The 21038-nt window shown below is 35.3% G+C and overlaps 1 protein-coding gene across 2 annotated transcripts in view; it reads right to left on the minus strand.

The window, feature by feature from the left end:
- LOC140838717 (oxoglutarate-dependent flavonoid 7-O-demethylase 1-like) overlaps positions 1–15151 on the minus strand; it is a 33405-nt gene extending 18254 nt beyond the window's left edge. The window contains exons 1-4 of one of the 2 annotated variants that reach the window (XM_073205229.1): positions 14834–15142; positions 13507–13754; positions 13098–13422; positions 12562–12992 (exon numbers count right to left, since the gene is read on the minus strand). In XM_073205229.1, the coding sequence (XP_073061330.1) occupies positions 12750–12992; positions 13098–13422; positions 13507–13754; positions 14834–15076 (1059 nt within the window). In that variant the 5' untranslated portion in view covers positions 15077–15142 and the 3' untranslated portion in view covers positions 12562–12749. Of the gene's footprint in view, positions 1–12561; positions 12993–13097; positions 13423–13506; positions 13755–14833 lie in introns of those variants that run through there. The other variant, XM_073205230.1, reaches the window with a different exon arrangement.
- Between the last annotated feature and the right edge of the window lie 5887 nt (positions 15152–21038).

Consider the following 21038-nt stretch of genomic DNA (forward strand, 5'->3'; position numbering starts at 1 on the left):
GGTCGTGTCGCCCACCAGGTCCGCTGACTCAGAGTCCAACACCTCCAGTCTCCTCGACATCGAACTCACCTGCATCACACACGACTAGTGAGTCTAAAGACTCAACACACCTATACCAGTAATAACAAGTACATATATGTAGCACACAGTAGTGAAAAATATCATACTCAACATAATTTTCATGAACTTAAAAACGTAACGTAAACGTGTCGTATGAAATCATGTCGTGTCATGTCAAATCATGTCATGTCGTATCATCATATACGTGTCAAAAAGCTCATCGCGTCATCATGAACTTAAACATTTTTTTTATTGAATTCAGTTCATTAGTTGTGACTTTCGTATCAGCTCTATCGATGGATCCATCTATAAAAACCGTGGTACCTGGCGACAGGGGACATCAACGACAGCATTACCCGCCCATTGAGCCGGCCCAGCTCATCATATCTCATGTCATCGTATACATATATATCATCAGTCACAACCAAATCACATCCGTCAAAATTTACATCATAATCATCACTTAATAAAATTGTGCTTAAACGTAACTTTTTCCGTAAAACCAAGCATGCAACATTTTTATCATAATTGTGTAAAAATCATAAACATGATGCATAAACATTTAAAATATAATGAATTTTTGCTCAGGGTGCATCTATGACTAAAATCTCACCCCGGGTGCAAAATGACCATTTTGCCCCTGGAAACCCAAAAATTATCGTTTCAACACTGGACCTCTAAAATTGACCCGAAGCTTACCAGACTCCTTAAAATATTCCAAAACATTATTAAAAGCATTCCTAGACGTAAACTTGAGCCCAAATTCAACTTAATCGATTTGTTTTAAAACTTGGACCGAGGTCCCGATTTTAACCCGAATTACCTCAAAACTCAACCAAATTTTCCCAACTTTTTACCATATCTTATAAACACTTATAAGTCCTAAAACAATGTAACCAATCCCCTAAAGCCACGGCTGAAACTTCCAGGAAATAACAAACTCTCGGCCACCTCCCATTTGTACAATCATCAAACTACACATGGCCCTTAACCTTACACCCTTCGGTCCTCCCTTATACCACCACTTGTCCATCCCTTAAGACTCATCATTAGGACCTTAATGACCCATCTAAACTATGCTAAACCCAAGAAAGAAGCCACTGCACAATCACGTGAAGAAAACTAGCCCAAACTACCATTTCCCCCTCGCTTCACACCAAGCTTCCGAGGATCGAGCTCCTTCCTCAACCAAAGACACATGACTCCTTCCTAACATCTTACTAGGCTCTACAAGGTCTGAAACATGGCTGGGTTCGAACCCATGCACAACAGAATCCACCATACATCGCCAAACCCATTACCGACCCAAGAAACAAGAACAGTAGTCTACCCTCACACCCGTTGCATGGTCTCTCTTCTAGACCACAAACCCTCTCCATTACGGTGTTGACAGACCCCAAACCACACCCTATGGCAGCCCCTTGCACGATCTGTAGAAAAAAACGTGAGTGACAACAAGAGAATGCAAGAAACACATGGAAAAATTGGAAACCATTAAGCTCACGTTCGGATCGGACGTTTCACAAACACAACCATATTACAGCATAATAAATCGTATATGATGCAGAAAGAATGGTACAAATGCGTGCCTTGATGAATGGGAGGACCAAAAACGATGCAAAAATTGGAGATCCGAGATAAGTTTCTTTGCAAGATTGTTCGGTGATGCTGGGAGAGTGTTGAAGCCGAAAGGGGTGTGTTGAGTGGAGGAGGTGGGCGGCTAATGAGAGGTGATTAGGTTAGTGGGGAGTTAAGGGAATAATTAGGAGTTAATTAGGTAGATAATAATTTAGCTAAATGCCTCTACTTTTATTTAAGGGAAAAAAATAAATAAATAAGTCCAATAAGTTCAAAAAATGGCTCATTAAATCCAAACGCACTCCCGAAAAGTATTTCGTGTTGGAAAGATTTTGAAAATATTAGTCGAATTTTTAAAAAGTCCTCAGTTTTGATAAAATTTGCCGATAAAAATTAAAATACTGCGATAAAATACCCAAAAAATTTCATTTTTGGAAAATACACTTAAAAATGCTTCAACTTAATTTATAAAAATAAATCGTGAAATAAAATAATTTTCATGAAATTTCTCCGGTCTCCGATCCTCGTTCGAACGTGAAATGCACCTAGAAACCCTAATGAGTAAACTTTTAAAATTTCGAAAATTAAATCCTATCATGCATGAATTATGCACAAGATGCATAAAAATGATTAAACACATAATTTAAAATAAAATCCTAGATTGCATGCAGTCAGGTTACGTGAATTAAATTCCTGGACCTTACACTTCATGCACTTAAGGCTTAATTAAGCATGTAAAAACGTATGATATCACTAAAATGATGCACACACCCAACAGATTTTGCAACGAGTTTCATAATTTATTGATGATTTGCTGCAATGATCATTTCAAATGAAAATGCTTTAAAATTTCATATTCAACCTTTTAAAATGCCTAAATTACAATCTAGACAAAAAAAAATTTATGAGAGCACCTTCAACTTCTTCATTTAGACGCTTCAAATCTAAGCCGATTTCTATTATTATACATGTCGTACTTCGAATTGACAAGCAATCGAGTGGTTCCTGAACTTTGGATTATTACAAATCAATCCAATTCTACTCGGCTTAAATTATTTAAGTCGTGCTTGAAGTATAATTGCTAATATAATACAGATAACACGATGTATGGGTAAATACATATTATACGGTTAGTTTATATTACATGGGGAGTGTTTCTCCCATATTTTGTTACCATTAAATCACTTTAAGTTCTGATGGAGTCCAAGTATGACTTCCCAACAAGTTCCCGAGCAAAGAATCCCTTGAAATAATCAGACACTTTGATTGGAAAGAGCACGAGTCATCCTTGGACTAGGGCAGGAAGGAATGACCAAAGAAGGACCAGTTCAGAGTTGGTCCCGAGAAACCAAAAGGAGATCATGTGGAAGTCAGCCCAGGTAAAGAAAAAGTAACATGTTTAAATAACCCCAGGCATGCAGCAACTCGAGATGCATAACAAACCATTATGGGCTCATACAAGCCCAGGATCATATTCTTTGCCGGGCAAGATATGATTGTATGATATGCCCCATAGGGGAAAGGTGTCTGGCCAGGTAGGGAAACCCTTGGCATCCTGGACACTTGCTGCACTTTGGAATCTTATATGGCTAGGCAAGAAAGAGTACTCGAGAAGATTAAGTTAAGTGATCCTGTACCATGTCCATCGGAAATCGATTGGTCTGTTCCCCTCTATGTTTCTGTTGGGTTAAGTGTGCATGAGTGAGAGTGATACTAAGATAAGTGACCTCCTGAGAAGTTCTCATGCATCAAGCTGTTGACGTTGTGCCACTTGAACTGGTTGGTTAAATGGGTAAAAGAGTGGCACCATATCTTAACAAGTAATACTGTCTCTGCTGGGGACAGGGCCGATGGTAGGGAAAAGGTAAAGACTGATTTCTAAGGGATATGAGACAGCGCCAGCAGATAGACAAGCACCTACCCAAACACACGAGCCTAACAGCCCGATCCATTAGCACCGAAGTAGGTGCACTCTGCGCTACCACAAGTATAAAGTATAAGAAAATAAAGTTGCGCCTTGCCTAACATATATAATTTTTGGCCTAGTGGTAAGCGCTTGACCCTAACAGTTTCCATGCCATCAACCCGGGCTCATCTTACCCGGTCACCAGCAGGAATCGTAAAGGTCAGTTCTTTCCTACTCAGATTGACCATGAAGAGATGGGAACGGGGCTCATAATTATGGATCACCATATTTCGTAATCATTAGCACGACAAATCAGTGCTCATGAAAAGATTAGAGACATTATGAGTCGCCATGTCTAGTGTCAAAAGAGGCAGGGCAGGGTATATGTCTAATCAGGAACAATGTCCTAGTGTTGAAATCGATGTCATCTTCTTCCCTATCAATACTTGTAAAACATGTTTGATTGCTCGAAAATCATATATTAGCACTAGATAAAAAACAATTGAAACTCAGATATCATGTATTAATATCATACTTGCGATGTTTTGTTCATATTTTCATATGAGAAAAGACATGCGAGCACAAGAAATGCAAAATTTGGTTTTTTTTTTTGGAGATCAGATATTGCAAACATATTTTTTCTGACATAAACTGGATGTAAACTTAATTTTGGATTTGGAAATTTAAAGTAAATTTACCCAATCACTAAACTGATTAATTGAAAATAAGCAAGCTAGATGGAACTAAAGTTGCTCAAATTTAGTGGAGAGTAGTTTTCTTGAGTTGATGAGTTTGATGATGATTGTCGATTTTCCGAAATTTCCCTCCTATTTTGTTTGGTTTTCCAAGCTTACTTCCGGTTTTTGTCTTATCCTCCCCCACACGACTTCATCAAATCAATTTCTTCTCTCGGATTTTTTTCTCTATTTTTATGGGCAAATGAGATTTAATTTTGGGGGTCACTCAAAAATTTAATTTTATGGCCGACACATAAATTTACCATACAAATATAACCTAGTTCATGTATGAAATTTAATTATTTATTCTTTGAAAAAGACTGAGGCTAATACTTTAATTCTCTTTAATTTATGAAATATAAGTAGAGGTGTTCGTTCGATCCGAACTGCTCGAATTGAATTTTCAATTCACCAGAAATACAAATCGAATGGTTATGTTTGGTTAAAACATAAATCAATTTATTATTTTTAAAAAATATATTTATTTATTTGCCATTTCTGATTTTAGCTCTTGACTCATCCAAGTTTTTTCTTGGAAAATAAGTGATCAAGTATTCGAAAGAAAAAAAAATTCAAACAAGATAATCATATTTGTAATTTTAAGTAATTAAGTGTGCTAAACTATTTTAAATACATAAAAAAAATTGTTACAATATTTATTACACAAGAATGACTTAATTAAATAAAGTTAAAACTTAAGTTATTAATTAAGTGAATATTCAAGTGAATTTTTTGTAGTTCTTAATTTAAAATATATGTGATGTATACTTACTACCACAGTAAATTGCAAATTGAGCGTACAAATTTGCAATACATGTGTTTTTTAGGCCTTTAGCTACAAAAAAAATACAAATATAATAACAAAAAGTGGAAAGAAAAATGACGTTAGAGCAGGATAATCCTTCTGCTAAACAAAAAGAGGCTGCTTGGGGAAGCTCAATTCGATCCATTTACACCTTCTCCACTGTCGAAGGCTTCTGGAGGTTCTGTTTTTTTGGATCTAATTGTCTTGATATAGTATTGATATGAATCTGATCATGTGTGGCGTGCTAGAAGTTGGACAAAGGTTTAAGGAGAATCGTTGTCGTGGATCCTTTTGATTTGTAAACAATATATACACGAAATTTATCATTGTAAACAATTAATTATTCATTGAGTTTATTCATATTGATAGAGTTTTTCTCTCAATTTCAAAGCTTGGCTTTGTATACACCTTTGTGTGTTTCTCAAATCAAACTTATCAAAGTCTAATACTTTGTGGCGTTTGTCGATTGTTCTTCACTCGGATTATCAAAGACGGGTTCTTTGAAGGTTCGCTTGAATTTCAATTGTTTCGTTAATATTTATTGTTAAATTCTTCGTAATTTAGAGGTGAATATTGCACAATTACTTGTTTCAAAAGGATCGAGACAACGTAGAAGTTTCTTTGTTTCATTGAATCGAGGGCTGACTCCGTTTTTTAGCGTGTTTGCTTTTCGTGATCAAAGGATCGCATCATTTGGTATCAGAGCTTTTGGTTCCCTTTGATTCAAGTAAGTTTATCCTTTTATTTATCATGTTTGTATTTATCCTTCGTTTGTTATGAGATCTGTTTTATCCCTTTCGTAAGAATCTTGCGATTCTCGAAATTTCAGAGTCTTGAATATTTTTTTCGAGTTTGCACACCCATCCTGGTGAAAAAAAATTATATTTCAAATTTCTTGTTTTACGTAGTCCGTGTAAGTCAGTTTGCAAGTGTCGTGAAGTTTGAACTTGTGAGTTTGATGCACACAAACTACAAAGCCTGAAAGTGTACCCTACGAGAGAACTGTCCAAATCGAGTGACATACTTGAGTGTGAGCGTTTATTTCTTGGAGTGACGTGTGAGGTATTTGTAGTGAGGACAAAAAAATATATATATAAAAGAAGAGAGTCGAGTGAATATTCATTGGAGTGACCAGTGAGGGTTCGTGGTGAGGAAACTTTATCTTTTATTGTTTTATACTAACATTTTCTTGCAGGTATAATGAATGACGAACTTCAATTTCAAACAATGTTAGGATATGTTGGATAGAATGTGGGAGAAAGAGTTTCAACCTCTACGTGAGAAGTATAGGGGTTGTGAAGAAGAGGCGATGCATGATAGGCATGTTGATGAGAGTAGTCGAGGTAGTGGAGTTGAAAGTAGTAGAGCATTACATTTACATCATGAGGATGATAGGGATGTGTGGAGAATAGAGGGGTGGGCAGAAGAGGTGAACGTGCTGTGCATAGGGAATCTTTGACATCCACTTGGCGGAGGAGCTTGGCAGAGAAAATCAGTGCTAGGCAAAAGAAGGAGTCGAGACGTGAAGCTAGCAAATATGAATATCAAGGTACATTTAAAAACTCAAATTCTAGTACTAGTGATATTATTCGTTGTTGGTGTTTAGAAGTTGGGCATGATATTAGCCAATGTCCACGTCAGGAGGTGACGGTAGTAAATTTGACAGCTCAGCTTGAACCTCAAGTGGAAGTTGAGGGTGTAGTTGAATCTGAAGTTGAGGCCATATTTGAACTTGAAACTGAAGTTGAATCTAGTGTTGATGATTATGTTATTCCACTTGTTAGTGAGTTGAATGTTGTTGAACGATGTACAACGGAGAATGAATCATTAGATGGGGAAGAAATGCTTAATTTGTCTATTTTGGAGGAAGAGAGTAGACAAGGAGAAGTTATCGTACATAAATTTCTTGATGAACTAAATGTTTCATTGGTTCAATTGAATCCAAATGTTCTTGAGGATCAATTGAAATTTATTAATGAATTGAGTGAAAAGAAATGTGGAATGGCCGAAAGAAAGAATAACCAAAGAGTAAGATGACCATAGAAAAGAAAAAAGAGAGAAAATATGGAAAAGAAAAAGAGGCCAAAGAAAAAGAAAAGAAAAATGAAATAAAGACCCAAAAGAATGAAAAGAGTGAGGTTGAGAGTTATTTACTTTTGTATATACCCCTTAAAGTACCTTTGTACAAAGAGGTTTATTATTGCTGTGATGATATAGCCGGTTCAATCCCGAGCATTGTTACTTCTTCTTTGCAGGATTATGGTAATGTCATGATGAGGAGGAGAGCAATTGTTGATGGTATAAAAATGAAATGGGATGATCCGCGTGACGTTGGGTGCAATCAAGGTGAGGTAAGGTTAGTTGCCAAATTAACAACCATGAGGTATGATTTGCTTCCTTACCTTAAGTCATTGTTGTTTTGTTTTCAAGAATTGGGAGAACGAGTTGAAAATGTGATGTTTAGGAGGTATGAATGTCATTTAATCTTGTTGCCTAAGTGTCATAGAATTGAGAATGGTGATATGTTGCATGAATTAAATTCAAATGTTATTGATTTTGAGTGTTCAAATATTGTCAAATTGATAAGGCTTTGTCATGGCAATGACTTGTGTGAATTAGAATTAAATTCATGTGAAGAGTTAAATGATTGCATGGATAGTACATTTACTGTGTCCTATTTGAATGATTCATATTTGTTTGATGATGGCGTTGGAAAGAACATGAATGAATATCAGAAATTTTATGTTCATAATGAATACAACTTAAAGGAGAATAAAATCTTCATTCTATATTCATTGCATGAGTTACGTACTAGTGATGCATATAGTGGTGTTTTTATCTTTGATAAAATGCATGATTATATGTGTTGGTTGCATATGAAGAGGTATATTGAGTGGGATTGTGAAACATGCATTGCATAGAGATTCACATTTTGGCTAGATTCTTATATCGTGCATGAACTATGTCTTAATCCTAGTGAGCTATGGTCGTACACGTGTATGGATTTCATTTGTGTGTTAACTAGGTCTAAGAAGGGGAGAAACCTTATTTTTGTGATACTTAATGATATCTTATTGTTATTAGTTGGTGTCATTTTGTTATTTGGTATGTGGCGAAGTTGATGAGTTTTTAGGAAAGGCAACAATGATGTTGGGGTTTCAGTACTGATGAAGCGAACAAATGATAACGTCTACAAACTTGAGTTTAAAGGTAAGCATGTTGTTAATCTAATCCTTGTTAGGGCACCCACATTGGTGTATTAATGGATGATTATTAACGTCCATTAATGTTCATGCACCAATGTGGGTGTAGAAGTTATTAATTTTGGATGACATGGCAGCCAAGAAATTCATTAGAATGAACGGCATTATTTCGCAAATAGCGACGGTTTTTAGTAAACCGTCGCAACTTGAAAAGCGTCGTTACTTGCGACTATTTTTTAATAAAAGTCGCTACTTGCGACGGTTTTTTAAAAAACCGTCGCTATTTACGACGGTTTTTCATTTCTTAATAATATTTTAATGAATATTGGAATTAAGTTATTTTTAAAATAATAATACTATTTATTTTTAGTAATATTTGTTGTAAAATATTAAAAATATTAGAAAGATATTGAAATAATTAAAAATAAAAAAAATGAGTAAGTGATAGTGGGACCCATAAATAATGAAAGTTGATATTAAATAATTGTGGGTGTGTGTTTATAATGGGAAAGTGTTAATGTAATGAATATGTGGCTCGTGGACCCATAATTTTTGAGGAGATGGAGAGTTATTAACATGGATTAATGAGAACGGATGCAGATACTTTTATTACTAACTTGCTTCATTTTTGCGTAGGTAGACAAGATTTAAGGACAAATCTTTATGAAGAAAGGGAGTATGATATGAATCTGATCATGTGTGGCGTGATGGTAGTTGGACAAAGGTTTAAGGAGAATCGTTGTCGCGGATCTTCAAGCGTGATAATGATTAATGATGGTGAGTCAAGCATATTCAAGCCATTGATAGGGTTCAAAGAAGAATATAATGAAGGAGTCCCGAGCAACCAAGCATGTGAGTGCAAAATGGCTCGAGAGGACAGCGGTCCTCGCAGACATGCGCGATATATGACGCACATATGCGCGAGGTTGCGCATATGCGCCAAACGGGGGGCGCATATGCGCACGAGGTACTGGACACCGAAGATGTTAACAGAGGACTTCACGAATATGCGCGCGAGGTACTGGACACCGAAGATTTTAACAGAGGACTTCGCACATATGTACCGAAATGGGGCGCGCATATGCGTGACATAGGCAGAGACTTTCGCGCATATGCGCGCGGCGCAGACTTTTCCTATTTTAGGGATTGATTAGTTTGGTAACTAGATTCTTGGTATCCTTTTGATTTGTAAACAATTTATATACGAAATTTATCATTGTAAACAATTAATTATTCATTGAGTTTATTCATATTGATAGATTTTTTCTCTCAATTTCAAAGCTTGGATTTGTATACACCTTTGTGTGTTTCTCAAATCAAACTTATCAAAGTTTAACACTTTGTTGCGTTTGTCGATTGTTCTTCACTCGGATTGTCAAAGACGAGTTCTTTGAAGGTTCGCGTGAATTTCAATTGTTTATCTTCGTTAATATTTATTGCTAAATTCTTCGTAATTTAGAGGTGAATATTGCACAATTACTTGTTTCAAAAGGATCGGGACAACACAGCCGTTTCTTTGTTTCATTGAATCGAGGGCGTGACTCCGTTTTCGACGCGTTTGCTTTTCGTGATCGAAGGATCACATCAAGTATTCATGAATTCTTTTGATCAAGTTTAGGTTATGGATACGTTCTTCTGTAGATCCATATTTGTGGGTGTTATCTTTAACATTGTGGAATGGCTGTTACCCATAGTTGATAGTTGGTAATTGATAGTGAACCTTGTAGCTTGTAACAGAAGATGTATGTGAATTCGAGTGTCATATCCTATAGATTCGGGGAAAATTTAGGAAAAATGGAATCGACCGTGTCTTATTAAAAAAAAAAAGATCCACAAGCCAATTTACATAAATTTCATTTTGTTTAAGTGTAAATATACCATTAACTTAAACTTTTAATATTAATTTCATTCATCTCATTCAGTCGACTGCAAACTTGATTTGTCTTCCGTCGACCTCCTTCCATTTCTTTTCCAATCGTATTTCCCTTCTCGGCAATTCTCGACACAGATCCATCCAACTTAAGCAAACTCAATCGGATAAATGGTTGACAAAAATCTGATAATATAACGTTTATTTTGATTTATTGCTTCTGTTTCTTCGACTCACTTGAAAAAGAAAAGATCGACCAAATTTTGGATAGACTTAGGTCTTGGTCGACCTTGCATGGGTAGACCAAATTTTGGTCTTTTGCTTGGGTAGACCAAAGCTTGGTCGATCCAAGCAAAATACCAAATTTTGGTCTACCCAACATAATTTTGCTTAGGTCGAGCTTGGTCGATCAAAGTCTGGTATACCCACTTTGGTCGACCAATTTTGGTTAACCAAGCTTTGGTCGACCCAAGCAAAACCAAGCTTTTGTTTGGGTTTGCTTGGGTTGGTCGACCCCACTTTGGTCGACCCAAGCAAAATTTTGGGTAGATTATACCCACAATTTTGGTCTACCCAACATCGATCAAGTTTGGGTTGACTCAGTGCTTGTTTTTGTATTTGATTGGACATTGTATTGATATTTAATTACTGGACATTGTATTGAATTTTTTTAATTTCGATTTAAGTATTTATGGTGGAATTTTGTTGTTGGTCAGTTTTTTGGTCGACCAATGTGATTTCTGGGTCGACCAGGGTGATTTCTGGGTCGACCATACTGCTTCTGGGTCGACCAAGGTTGCTTTTGGGTCGACCATTTTTCTAACACATTAATCTATAGATTTAAAAAATATGACCGATAATTATTTAATTTTGACAGATAATTACACAATTTTGATTGATGTTGCATGTTTTTAACATATGAATCACATAATTTCACAAGTATGTTCTATAATGTTATATGATTATGTTACATGTTATGACATATTTCACAAGTATGTTCTATATATAATGTTATATAATTATGTTACATGTTATGGTATACGAGTCACAATTTCACAAATATGTTGCATGTGTTTTGACATATGAGCCACAATTTCACAATTATGTTATATGTTAACATATGAATCACAATTTCACAATAATGTTTTAATATATGAAACACAATTATGTTATATTTTTTAACATATGAATCATAATTTCACAAATATGTTACATGTTTTAACATATGAATCACAATTTCACAACCAACTATGTTACATGTTGTTTTAACATATGAATTACAATTTCACAACTATGTTACATGTTTTAATATACGAATCACAATTTCACAATTATGTTACATGTTTTTGACATATGAATCACAATTTCACAAGTATGTTATATAATATTATATGTTTTAACATATGAATCACATATTTAGTTGGGTCGACACAACGTAGACCTTGTTATTTTTGGCTCGACCCTTGTTCATTTGCTTTTAGCAACAAGGGTCGACCCAAAGGTATATCCTACAAAATTCAACGAAAATTAAGAGAATAAGGTAATTAGAATAGATAAAAATTAATAATAATAATAATAATAATAATAATAATGACATAATTATGGGTTCTTCTTGGTCAACCAAAATTATGTTGGTGGACCAAGAAGAATTTCTTCTTGGTTTGGTCGACCAAGAATCTTGGTCGACCAACGACCAAGAAAATTAATCTTGGTCGACCCATAATACTTTGTCGACTAACATAATTTTGGTCGACCAATTTTTCTGGGTGGACTCTTATTTTTTCTCAAAGTAGATTTTGGGTCGACTAAATTGGTTTTTGGTCGACAGATCTCGATTTGAGGAAAAAGAGGTAGATGACTCGTAAATTTTAATTGGGGGAAGATGTGTGTCGACCGAGAAGAAAAAAAAGATGAGAATTAATTAAGTTAAATAGTGTAATTGCAGTTAATGTAATAATCAAAAGTGAACGCTTTGTTTCTTAAAAAAAGTCAGAGTCTTTTTTTTAAATATTTTATATCTCACTCCTACTTTTTTAATTGGCCAATAGATTGAGATGTATCCATCTTGGATTTTAAGGCTCGGATACTCAATCTTGTGATAATACCTACTGCTCACTATTTTTTGTATGTAAATGAATCCATTTTCACAAGATTGTGCCACATTTGCTCTTAACCAATAGCTATTAAATATTAAGCTCCATTTAAGGAATTCATTAATTAATTAAGCTTGTAAAATCTATAGGCCGTAATTTTCTTGAAATATATTTTGCCATTAGTTGCATGATTTGGTGCAGTACTGATATTTTTCAAATGAAAAATACTTTGAGATTTTTTATTTATTTAACTCTTAAAATGCCTAAATTTCAATCTAGTCTATACATAAAAGAAATTACGAGAGGGCCTTCAACTTCAAATCTAAGCGTAATCCGTATTGACAAAGCAGTCGATTGGTTCCTCAACTTTGGATTATTACAAAGTCAATTTATTTATCTTAGCAGACTTTTTTCATAATTAAACGTACGTAATACATGTTTGAGGGCTATATAACATGATAGATGGGATGGCTGCAGACATCTATATGTTGAGTACTTCAAGTTCTCATGCAGTCCAAGTATGATTTTCCGACCAGTTCCCTAGCAAACAGTCCCTTGAAATAATCAGAAACGCTGATTCTCTTGAATTTTGCGGGAGTTTCCGCGGTGACGAGGCTAGGAGCTGGACCTAAATCACCTTCAATTTCTGGGCTTAGAAATGTGACCACGGACAACCTCTCTTGCTCCGTGTTCACAACTGCTCGATGCTCCACGCTCCGGTATGCGCCATTCGTCACAATCTGTCAAGAAATATATACATAAAAATGTAGTTACCTTGCTTCAGAAACAATTAAATTCATTTGTTTGTATGCATCTCTATTGGAAACACATTATGTGATGTATACCTCCAAAATATCTCCTATGTTGACCACAAACGCATCAGGAAGAGGAATAACAGGGATCCAAACCCCATCTTTCTTGACCTGTAGGCCTTCAACTTCATTTACTTGGACAAGAATTGAGAGGCCAATGGCGTCCGAGTGAGGGCAGAGTCCCGTGACGAGCTCCGGTTGTGGACATGGAGGATAGAAGTTCATCCTCATACCCTGCGTGCCACGTTCAAATAAAATTTTCATGTCATCTTCTTTAATTTTCAAAACTCTCGCCATCAGGGAAAGAATCTTCATGGCTAGGATCTTCAATTCCACTGAATATGCTTCTATGGCTTCCCTGAATACATTTTTCGAAAAAGCGCAGATTTAGTTTAATTTTCTCACAATAGGGATCAATCGAGCAGACCATAAAAATGGTGACCTGAACGTGTGTGGAAGCTTCGGGATTAAGTGATTCTTCCTCAAATATGTTGGTGAGGTGACTATATAGAACATGTCCGCCCAGTCGAGCTTTTGGTCCTCTGATACCACGAAAGCTTGTCCATAACCTTCTACGTCTCCTTCTTCTTGATAAAACCTTTTCTTCTCTCCGATCGGCATACCGAAAAATTTTTTGACTTCCATTTTCATGTTTTCCACCACTTCAGAGCTGACTCCATGATTAATCAACTGATTCCAAATTTAAAGAAACATGTCCGTTAACGTTTTTCCATTTTGTCTAAATTTAACTAACAAAAATTAATTGATTATCCACTATTTGTTTATAGTTTCTGATAGAACCTATTAACATGATCCCAATATATATAGAATCATGAAAACCAATTTTCTAATTTAATCTTCTTCGTCCATAACTTAAGTTGATAAAGTTAATCCTATTCCACCCAAAAAGGGGGAGAAAAACAACCTTAACAAGCACCTTAACATGATTTGTTTTTTTTAATGTTACACAAACAACAATACATAGATACAAATCTTATTTAAAGAAAAAAGAAAATAGTTATTTGGATGCTAAAAAAAATTCAGAAAACATAACTTATATGTGGGCTTCTGTTTTGATTTTTTTTTTTTAAAAAATAAAACAAAATGTTTAAACTAGGTATTCAAATAGCGCGATTGTTTCTGTTTTCTGTAAAGAATATGTCTTCTGTGCATCATTCTCACATATCTATATCAATTAGCACGGATATGCTCGCTCGTACATCTAATGAAAAATAATATTTTTAAAATAAAAGTAGTATTTTTCATTCAAATCAGTTTAATATTTCTTCATAACATAACTAAGAAAGATAAAATGATATTTTTGCAGCAAAAAAGAATACTTTGAACATAAAAAGTAATATATTTCGAGGGTCGAACACTTTTTACTCAAATCAGCATTTATTACACAATATTTTTTCATAACATAATTAGCACAAATTATATTTTTCAACGAAAAACAATAATACTTTGGACATAAAAAAATAATACTCTTCATAGGTTTGGTCGGATCGAAAATCTGTCTCACGAAGTTGACTCATGCAACGATCATAACTCATGCAACGATCATACATGATTTTTGTTTTTTGAAAAAAATGTAGTTTTGTTGGATCCAGCATATTTTTATTGTAATCACATAAAAAAAAATCATAGTTCTCTTAATCTTAATATAGCATTACATTATATGTTCTCGCATGACACAATTGCACGTGAATATATAGGTAAATATTCAACTGATGAGTGAAGTAAATGTCAAATAAAACAGATTATACCTGAAAGAAACCCCATTCTTGGCATGCATCGTGCAACTTACCAAGCTCCACCATTGAATCTCCGTCCAACTTGTGCATATCGATACCTGGGACTTCAGACGACGGAGAAACATTGGATAAAATCGAATCATTTTCATCGAAACGAACATATCTTTTCGGGACGGTGGTCGATATCTGCTTGGCCAGTTCTTGCACATTAGGCACCTCATGCGAACCTCCGAGTTTCGTGAACTTTGATTCCATGCCTGCCCTCGATAATCCTCTGTCCTCAAAGTCTTTGTTTATATTAAATACCGTGAAGTGCCAGTTTGAGAACAATTTGAAGATATCTTGTACAGTTATGGTGGCGGCTGATCACTTTCTTTGCCACTTGGAAAAAGGTGGATGGACAATTTTTTTTATTAAAATCATATGTTCAGCCTAGTAAAGTGATTTATAATCGATATCGTTATTATTTATTTATAATTTTCCACCATTTTTATTCAATGTACCTGGGATTACTAGTGATCATTCAATAATTACTGCGTAACACGCATGCATACAAATTAAATTAGGCAGTGAGTGAAAATGGAAGAGAAACTAATTGATAGGCATATATGTAAATATTAAATGTTCACAAGACGTGTAATTAACTCCAATGAAGATAAACATGTATTATCGGTCTCAATAGGACCACGTTAGGCAATACATAATACGCACGTTGAGAGCCAATCATAGAATATCAGTATCAAAATTGGCATTTAACTCCCTGTCAGACCGATTAAATGTGGGGAGAATTGAGAATCAGTATCCAAGCCAAACTCTTCTTTGCTTCATCTCCCTGATGAGAGAATATTTTTCAAAATATACCAAAATTACCCTTATTTTTATTTAATTAAAATTTATCTCCACGCTTTCACAAAATGGTATCAGAGCGAAAGGTTGATTTATCTGAAACACAAATTTTATTATTAATAGTAACTAATTGTATGAGAAGGAGAATTTTGAAAAAAATTATGAATCCGAACTTAGGTTCGAGAAAAATAGTTTACAAGATCTATTCCAATATTTTGGAATATACACAAGTGCATCTAACTAAAGTTAGATATCAGGAGCCGATAGGGAAGCATCAGCACCCTCAGGTAAAATCTCAGATAAAATTATGATTCAAACAAATAAGTTTATAGAGATAGTTCCAGATTCCTCTAAGCTCTCTTCAGATCTTAAGGAAATTCAAAAGACAATACAAAATTATGGCAATATGCTATATTTTGTATCTCAACGAATTGAGAAAATTCTTGAAAACCAGGAAGAAATTCTTGGAATAATAAAGGATATTGAAACAAGAATTCAAAAACTAGAACAACAACCAAGTTCTAGTAAAAGAACTTCAAGAGGATGGTTACCACCATCATTTGGTACCGAACCTTTATTACATCAACAAGGGAAGGTCAGAGTGGTGTCAAAACCTTTGACTGAAGAAGAAAAGATAATCAATCTAATTAAGTCTGTCTCAGAAAAGAAATTAATCCGATGACAACTTTAGAAAGGATGGGTCTGGAGGATCTACAAGAGCTTGCGGAATCTTTTGCAAATCTCAAAGTAGTAGATTTAAAGATGAACACAGCAGTAGGTGAAACACCACCTGCTATAACCTGGTCATCTTCTCAAGAACCACCAAGAGAAAGTGTGGGATCTCAGAATGTAAACATGAGAGAATCTCAAACTGATTTCCATGATGATGGAGGATCACACCCAGCAGGGACAAGGACAAGGAGAAATCAAATTCCTTTGCACCAAACACCCTATGGAAAAACTGTTTTAGAACATATACATCCTTACGGGGTTATGCTTAACCTTTAGATTTAAAAAACAGAGAAGATCTCATAGATGATTGGACATCTGCTATGAGAATTGCAGCACGAACACTTGATCTCAACAAAGAAGGATTCATTAAATTTTTAGAAATGAGTCTGATGGGATCAGTAAAAATTTCTTGGGACATGAATTCTTTAGACATGAAAGAGTCAGTCCTAACTGGTGAATCTCTTAGTGAGATCGCTGGAAAAATGGCTACCCTGTTTAAAGCACATTTTATAGAGGTAGATTATTTCAACAGTCAAGATACAGAGAAGAAGAGGAAATACACTCAAGCTCTGTATAGTCTTGAATTACATGACATATGTTTAGCAGATGAATACATTATGTTATTCCCTAAATATAGATGAATTCTGGAGTCGAAGAAGATATAGCAATGCAGCTTTTCTTCGCCAAAATGCAAAGTCCTTGGAGAGTAATGCTTATAAGGGAATATGTACCTGGAAATCCAGATACATTGGCAAGAAGAGCCTCTTTTCTTAAAGAAAAATTGGCAGAATGGTGCCATTTGGCAGCATTACAAAAGAATTACAAACGATTAAGGGGTATCAACAAAAGAACTCTTTTGTGTTGTAAGAAAAATGATCTTCCAACTATTATTGGAAGTAAACCACAAAAGCATAAAAGGAGAAATTTTAGGACTCTTCCTTATGCTCGAAGTGGAAGAAGTTCTTGGAAACCAAGAACAGTATGGTCTAGATAGAAAGCTAGATCTTACAAATCTGACAAAGAAGCGGACCATCAAAAAGTAGGATATCATCCCAAGCATCGAGTTCCACTCGAAGCACAGGAAGAACACCTACGAAGAAAACTTTCAAGAGAGCTCATACTCGGATTAATGAAAGTTTCAAGGACTGTAATTGCTGGACATGTGGAGCAAGAGGTCATATCTCGACCAACTGTCCAGAAAATGAAAAAAGAGGTATTAAACGCTTCGATCCTACCCCGAATATTGAAGAAGCAGTTTATTACCAATATTTTATTCAAGTTTACCGGTTTGAGGATATTGCATCAGATGAAAGTATATATGAAGAAGAAGAAGTTTTAAGTCAGGAAGAATCTAATGGAACAGAATCGGAATCTGACTGAAAACGAGGTGTTTCGACACGAAACACATGAAGATCTGTTTGGAAATTTCAGCCAGATAACAATATCTCATAACATGGTTCAAAGAATCATGAGAGAAAATCCAAGTCTACAGAGATACCAAGATTTCTCTGCAGGACAGATAGAAAAGTTCTTAGGAAGTCTTGGCCTAAGAAACAGAAAGCATCATCTAATCTATAAAGTTTCTAGAAGGGAAATGGCGATCCCGGTGGAACTTACAGGAAATATAATGGAGATGCAGTTAATTCCTTCCGAAGAAATTAAGGAGGAATTACAAAAACTCAAGATAGAAATAGCAAGGACTATGACCTGGATTCATATTGGAGCAATTCAAATCATGATAAAAGCTACTTTCAAAGAAAGGATAGATTCGCCTATTGATATTGCTATATACGATAAAAGAATGGGGAATCTACAAGATTCAGTACTGGGAACAATCTCAGGAAGCCTCTGTGCAGGCAAGATTGTAGGAGTAATCTATCCAAGGATAGCCTAAAACCTGGCAGATCGAGATTTTAGCCGAGCCTTGACATTGCATCAGAATTTCAAGGAAAAAAGGCTGATGAAAGAAGGTAATAGACCATATTCTATTACCTATCAGATTTCATATGCTCTATCCAATACACATCATTCAGAGTTATTTATTAGAAACGAGTTTATTGAAATTCCTGAGATATTTGGAAAAGTTTCTCAGGCAATTTATCCAGAAAAAGTTGAGTTTCCTTTAATACAGGAAACAGATATCCAAATACAAGACAAACCGATTCTACAAAAGAATCAAAGTCTTAGGTTGGAATCAAGAAGACTATCTTTTCATGGAGACAGAATTACAAGTTATAGATAGGATAAAAAGCCTGTCATACAGACTCAATAGGAACTAAAAAGTTTTTCTACGATAGGAAAACTTAGAGGCCCAGAAGAGTGGAGGGAAATAGAAATAGTATTTGATAATACGAAGCAAATTAATCAATTTCCTTGTAATACCATATACTATTTAGAACAACCTAAGATAGGAATGAAGGATTCAAGACGGTTTGGAGAAACAATGCTCCAGTTGAGAGCAGATAAAGAACTCCAACCAGAAGATATAGGATGCCTTAAGATAACTCTACATACGAACGAAATAGAGTTTGAAGCTAAGGTATAATTGGATGTTGTCAAGAAGAGGATAAAAGAAAATTACAATGAAGATCCCTTGGCATGGTGGGACAAAAATCAACTCAAAGCTTGCCTTAAAATTAAGGAAGGCAAAAAGTATGAATTTATCCGTTGTAAGTCTATCACAATGAATATCATTTATCAAAGGAATATGCAGATTATAATCAAGGAACATCAGGACCCCAGGTATGTCACCATATAGCAGTCCAGGTTTTCTGTTAAAAAATCATTGTGAGATAAAAAGAGGAAAACCCAGATTGGTTATTAATTATCAAGAAATTAATAAAATTCTGTAGTTTGATAGATATTTCATATCTAGTAGAGAACACTTGATTAGTTGCATACGCAACGCAAAGATATTCTCTAAATTCGATTGTAAATCTGGATTCTACCAGATTCGGATGCAGGAAGAAAGCAAGAAATTTACAGCTTTCTCCGCACCTCAAGGACATTATATCTGGGAAGTATTACCAATGAGATTGGCTAATTTACCTCAGATATTTCAAAGAAAGCTGGATAATCTTTTTAAAGATTATTTTAAATTTATGTTTGTCTATATTGTGTCATGCCCCGAGCCCAGGCCCTCATTTGCATGACTGTACAATGGGCCCCTATAGCAACTACTTCGTATTCGTTCTCGCTTTACGAAAATGATTAACCCAAGTTGCTATAGAAGTCCATTGTAAACCATTATAAACTCATTTTAAATCTTTAATTTTTAAGTTGTGGGACAAGGGTATCACAATCACCCCTCCTTCGGAACGCGACGTCCTCGTCGCGGACTGACCCCTCGATCCACCAGCACCGAGAATCTAGAGGTGAATCCTACAGGTTCAAGAGGTGGCTCCTGTCATGTAGCACTTTGCCCCACAGGTTCAAGAGGTGGCTCCCATGCACGTAGCACTTTGCCCCGCATAGCACTTATTTTCCGGTGTTCCATGTCGATGACCGGCTCTGATACCATTCTGTCATGCCCCGAGCCCGGGCTCACATTTGCGTGACTGCACAATGGGCCCTTATAGCAACTACATCGTATTCGTCCTCGCTTTACGAAAATTATTAACCCAAGTTGCTATAGAAGTCCATTGTAAGCCATTATAAACTCATTTTAAATCTTTAATTTATAAGATGTGGGATAAGGGTATCACATATTGATGATTTTTTAATAGCATCCAAAAATATGGAAGAACATGTCAAGCATTTAAAAGTTTTCTCTAATGTTTGTACAAAAGAAGGACCGGTCTTATCTGAAAAGAAGGCAGTCATTGCAGCAAGAAAGATTGAATTCCTAAGAATTGAAATCGATGAGTCAGGAATAATTCTACAAGACATAGTGGAAAAAGTGCAGAATTTTCCAGAGAGCCTCAAAGACAATAAACAACTTCAAAGTTTCTTAGGAGTTGTTAATTTTGCTGGGATGTTTATAAAAAATCTAGCAAAACACAGAAAAGTGTTCAGTCTATTTTTGAAAAAAGATGCAAGAATTATATGGAAAAAAGAACACACAGACGGACTTGCCCAGCTAAAGAAGATTTGTAAAGATCTTCCAAAAATGGTAATTACTCAAGATGAAGATTATCTGGTATTATACACCGATGCCAGTGATCAGTGGTGGGCTGCAGTGTTAACAAAGCTCACACCAGAAGGAGAACAACCATGCAGATATTGTAGCGGTTTATTTTCCGATGCAGAAGACATAAGATGACATATCAACGAAAAAGAATTCTATGCAGTAAAAAAAACTTTTGAAAAATGGTCATTGTTTTTACTTGCAAAGAAATTTACTTTGAAAGTTGATAATATACAAGTAAAAGCTTTCTTAAGGAATAGAATCGAATCTAAACCTGAGAAAGCCAGATTATTAAGATGGCAAGCTTTTTGTCAAAATTATATTTTTGATATTGTGATAATAAAATCTCATGAAAATATTCTTGCTGATTTTTTAACAAGAGATGGACAGCGGTGATATCGATGTCATCATCAAGATGCAGAGGCATTTGAGGGAACACCTTGAAATGCTTCAAAACGAGTTTAACAAGCTGGTCTTAAATGCAGAAGTTGCGAGAAGACTACAACAAGCCGA

This window comes from Primulina eburnea, chromosome 8, assembly GCF_022965805.1.
Source record: "Primulina eburnea isolate SZY01 chromosome 8, ASM2296580v1, whole genome shotgun sequence".
Lineage (NCBI taxonomy): Eukaryota > Viridiplantae > Streptophyta > Magnoliopsida > Lamiales > Gesneriaceae > Primulina > Primulina eburnea.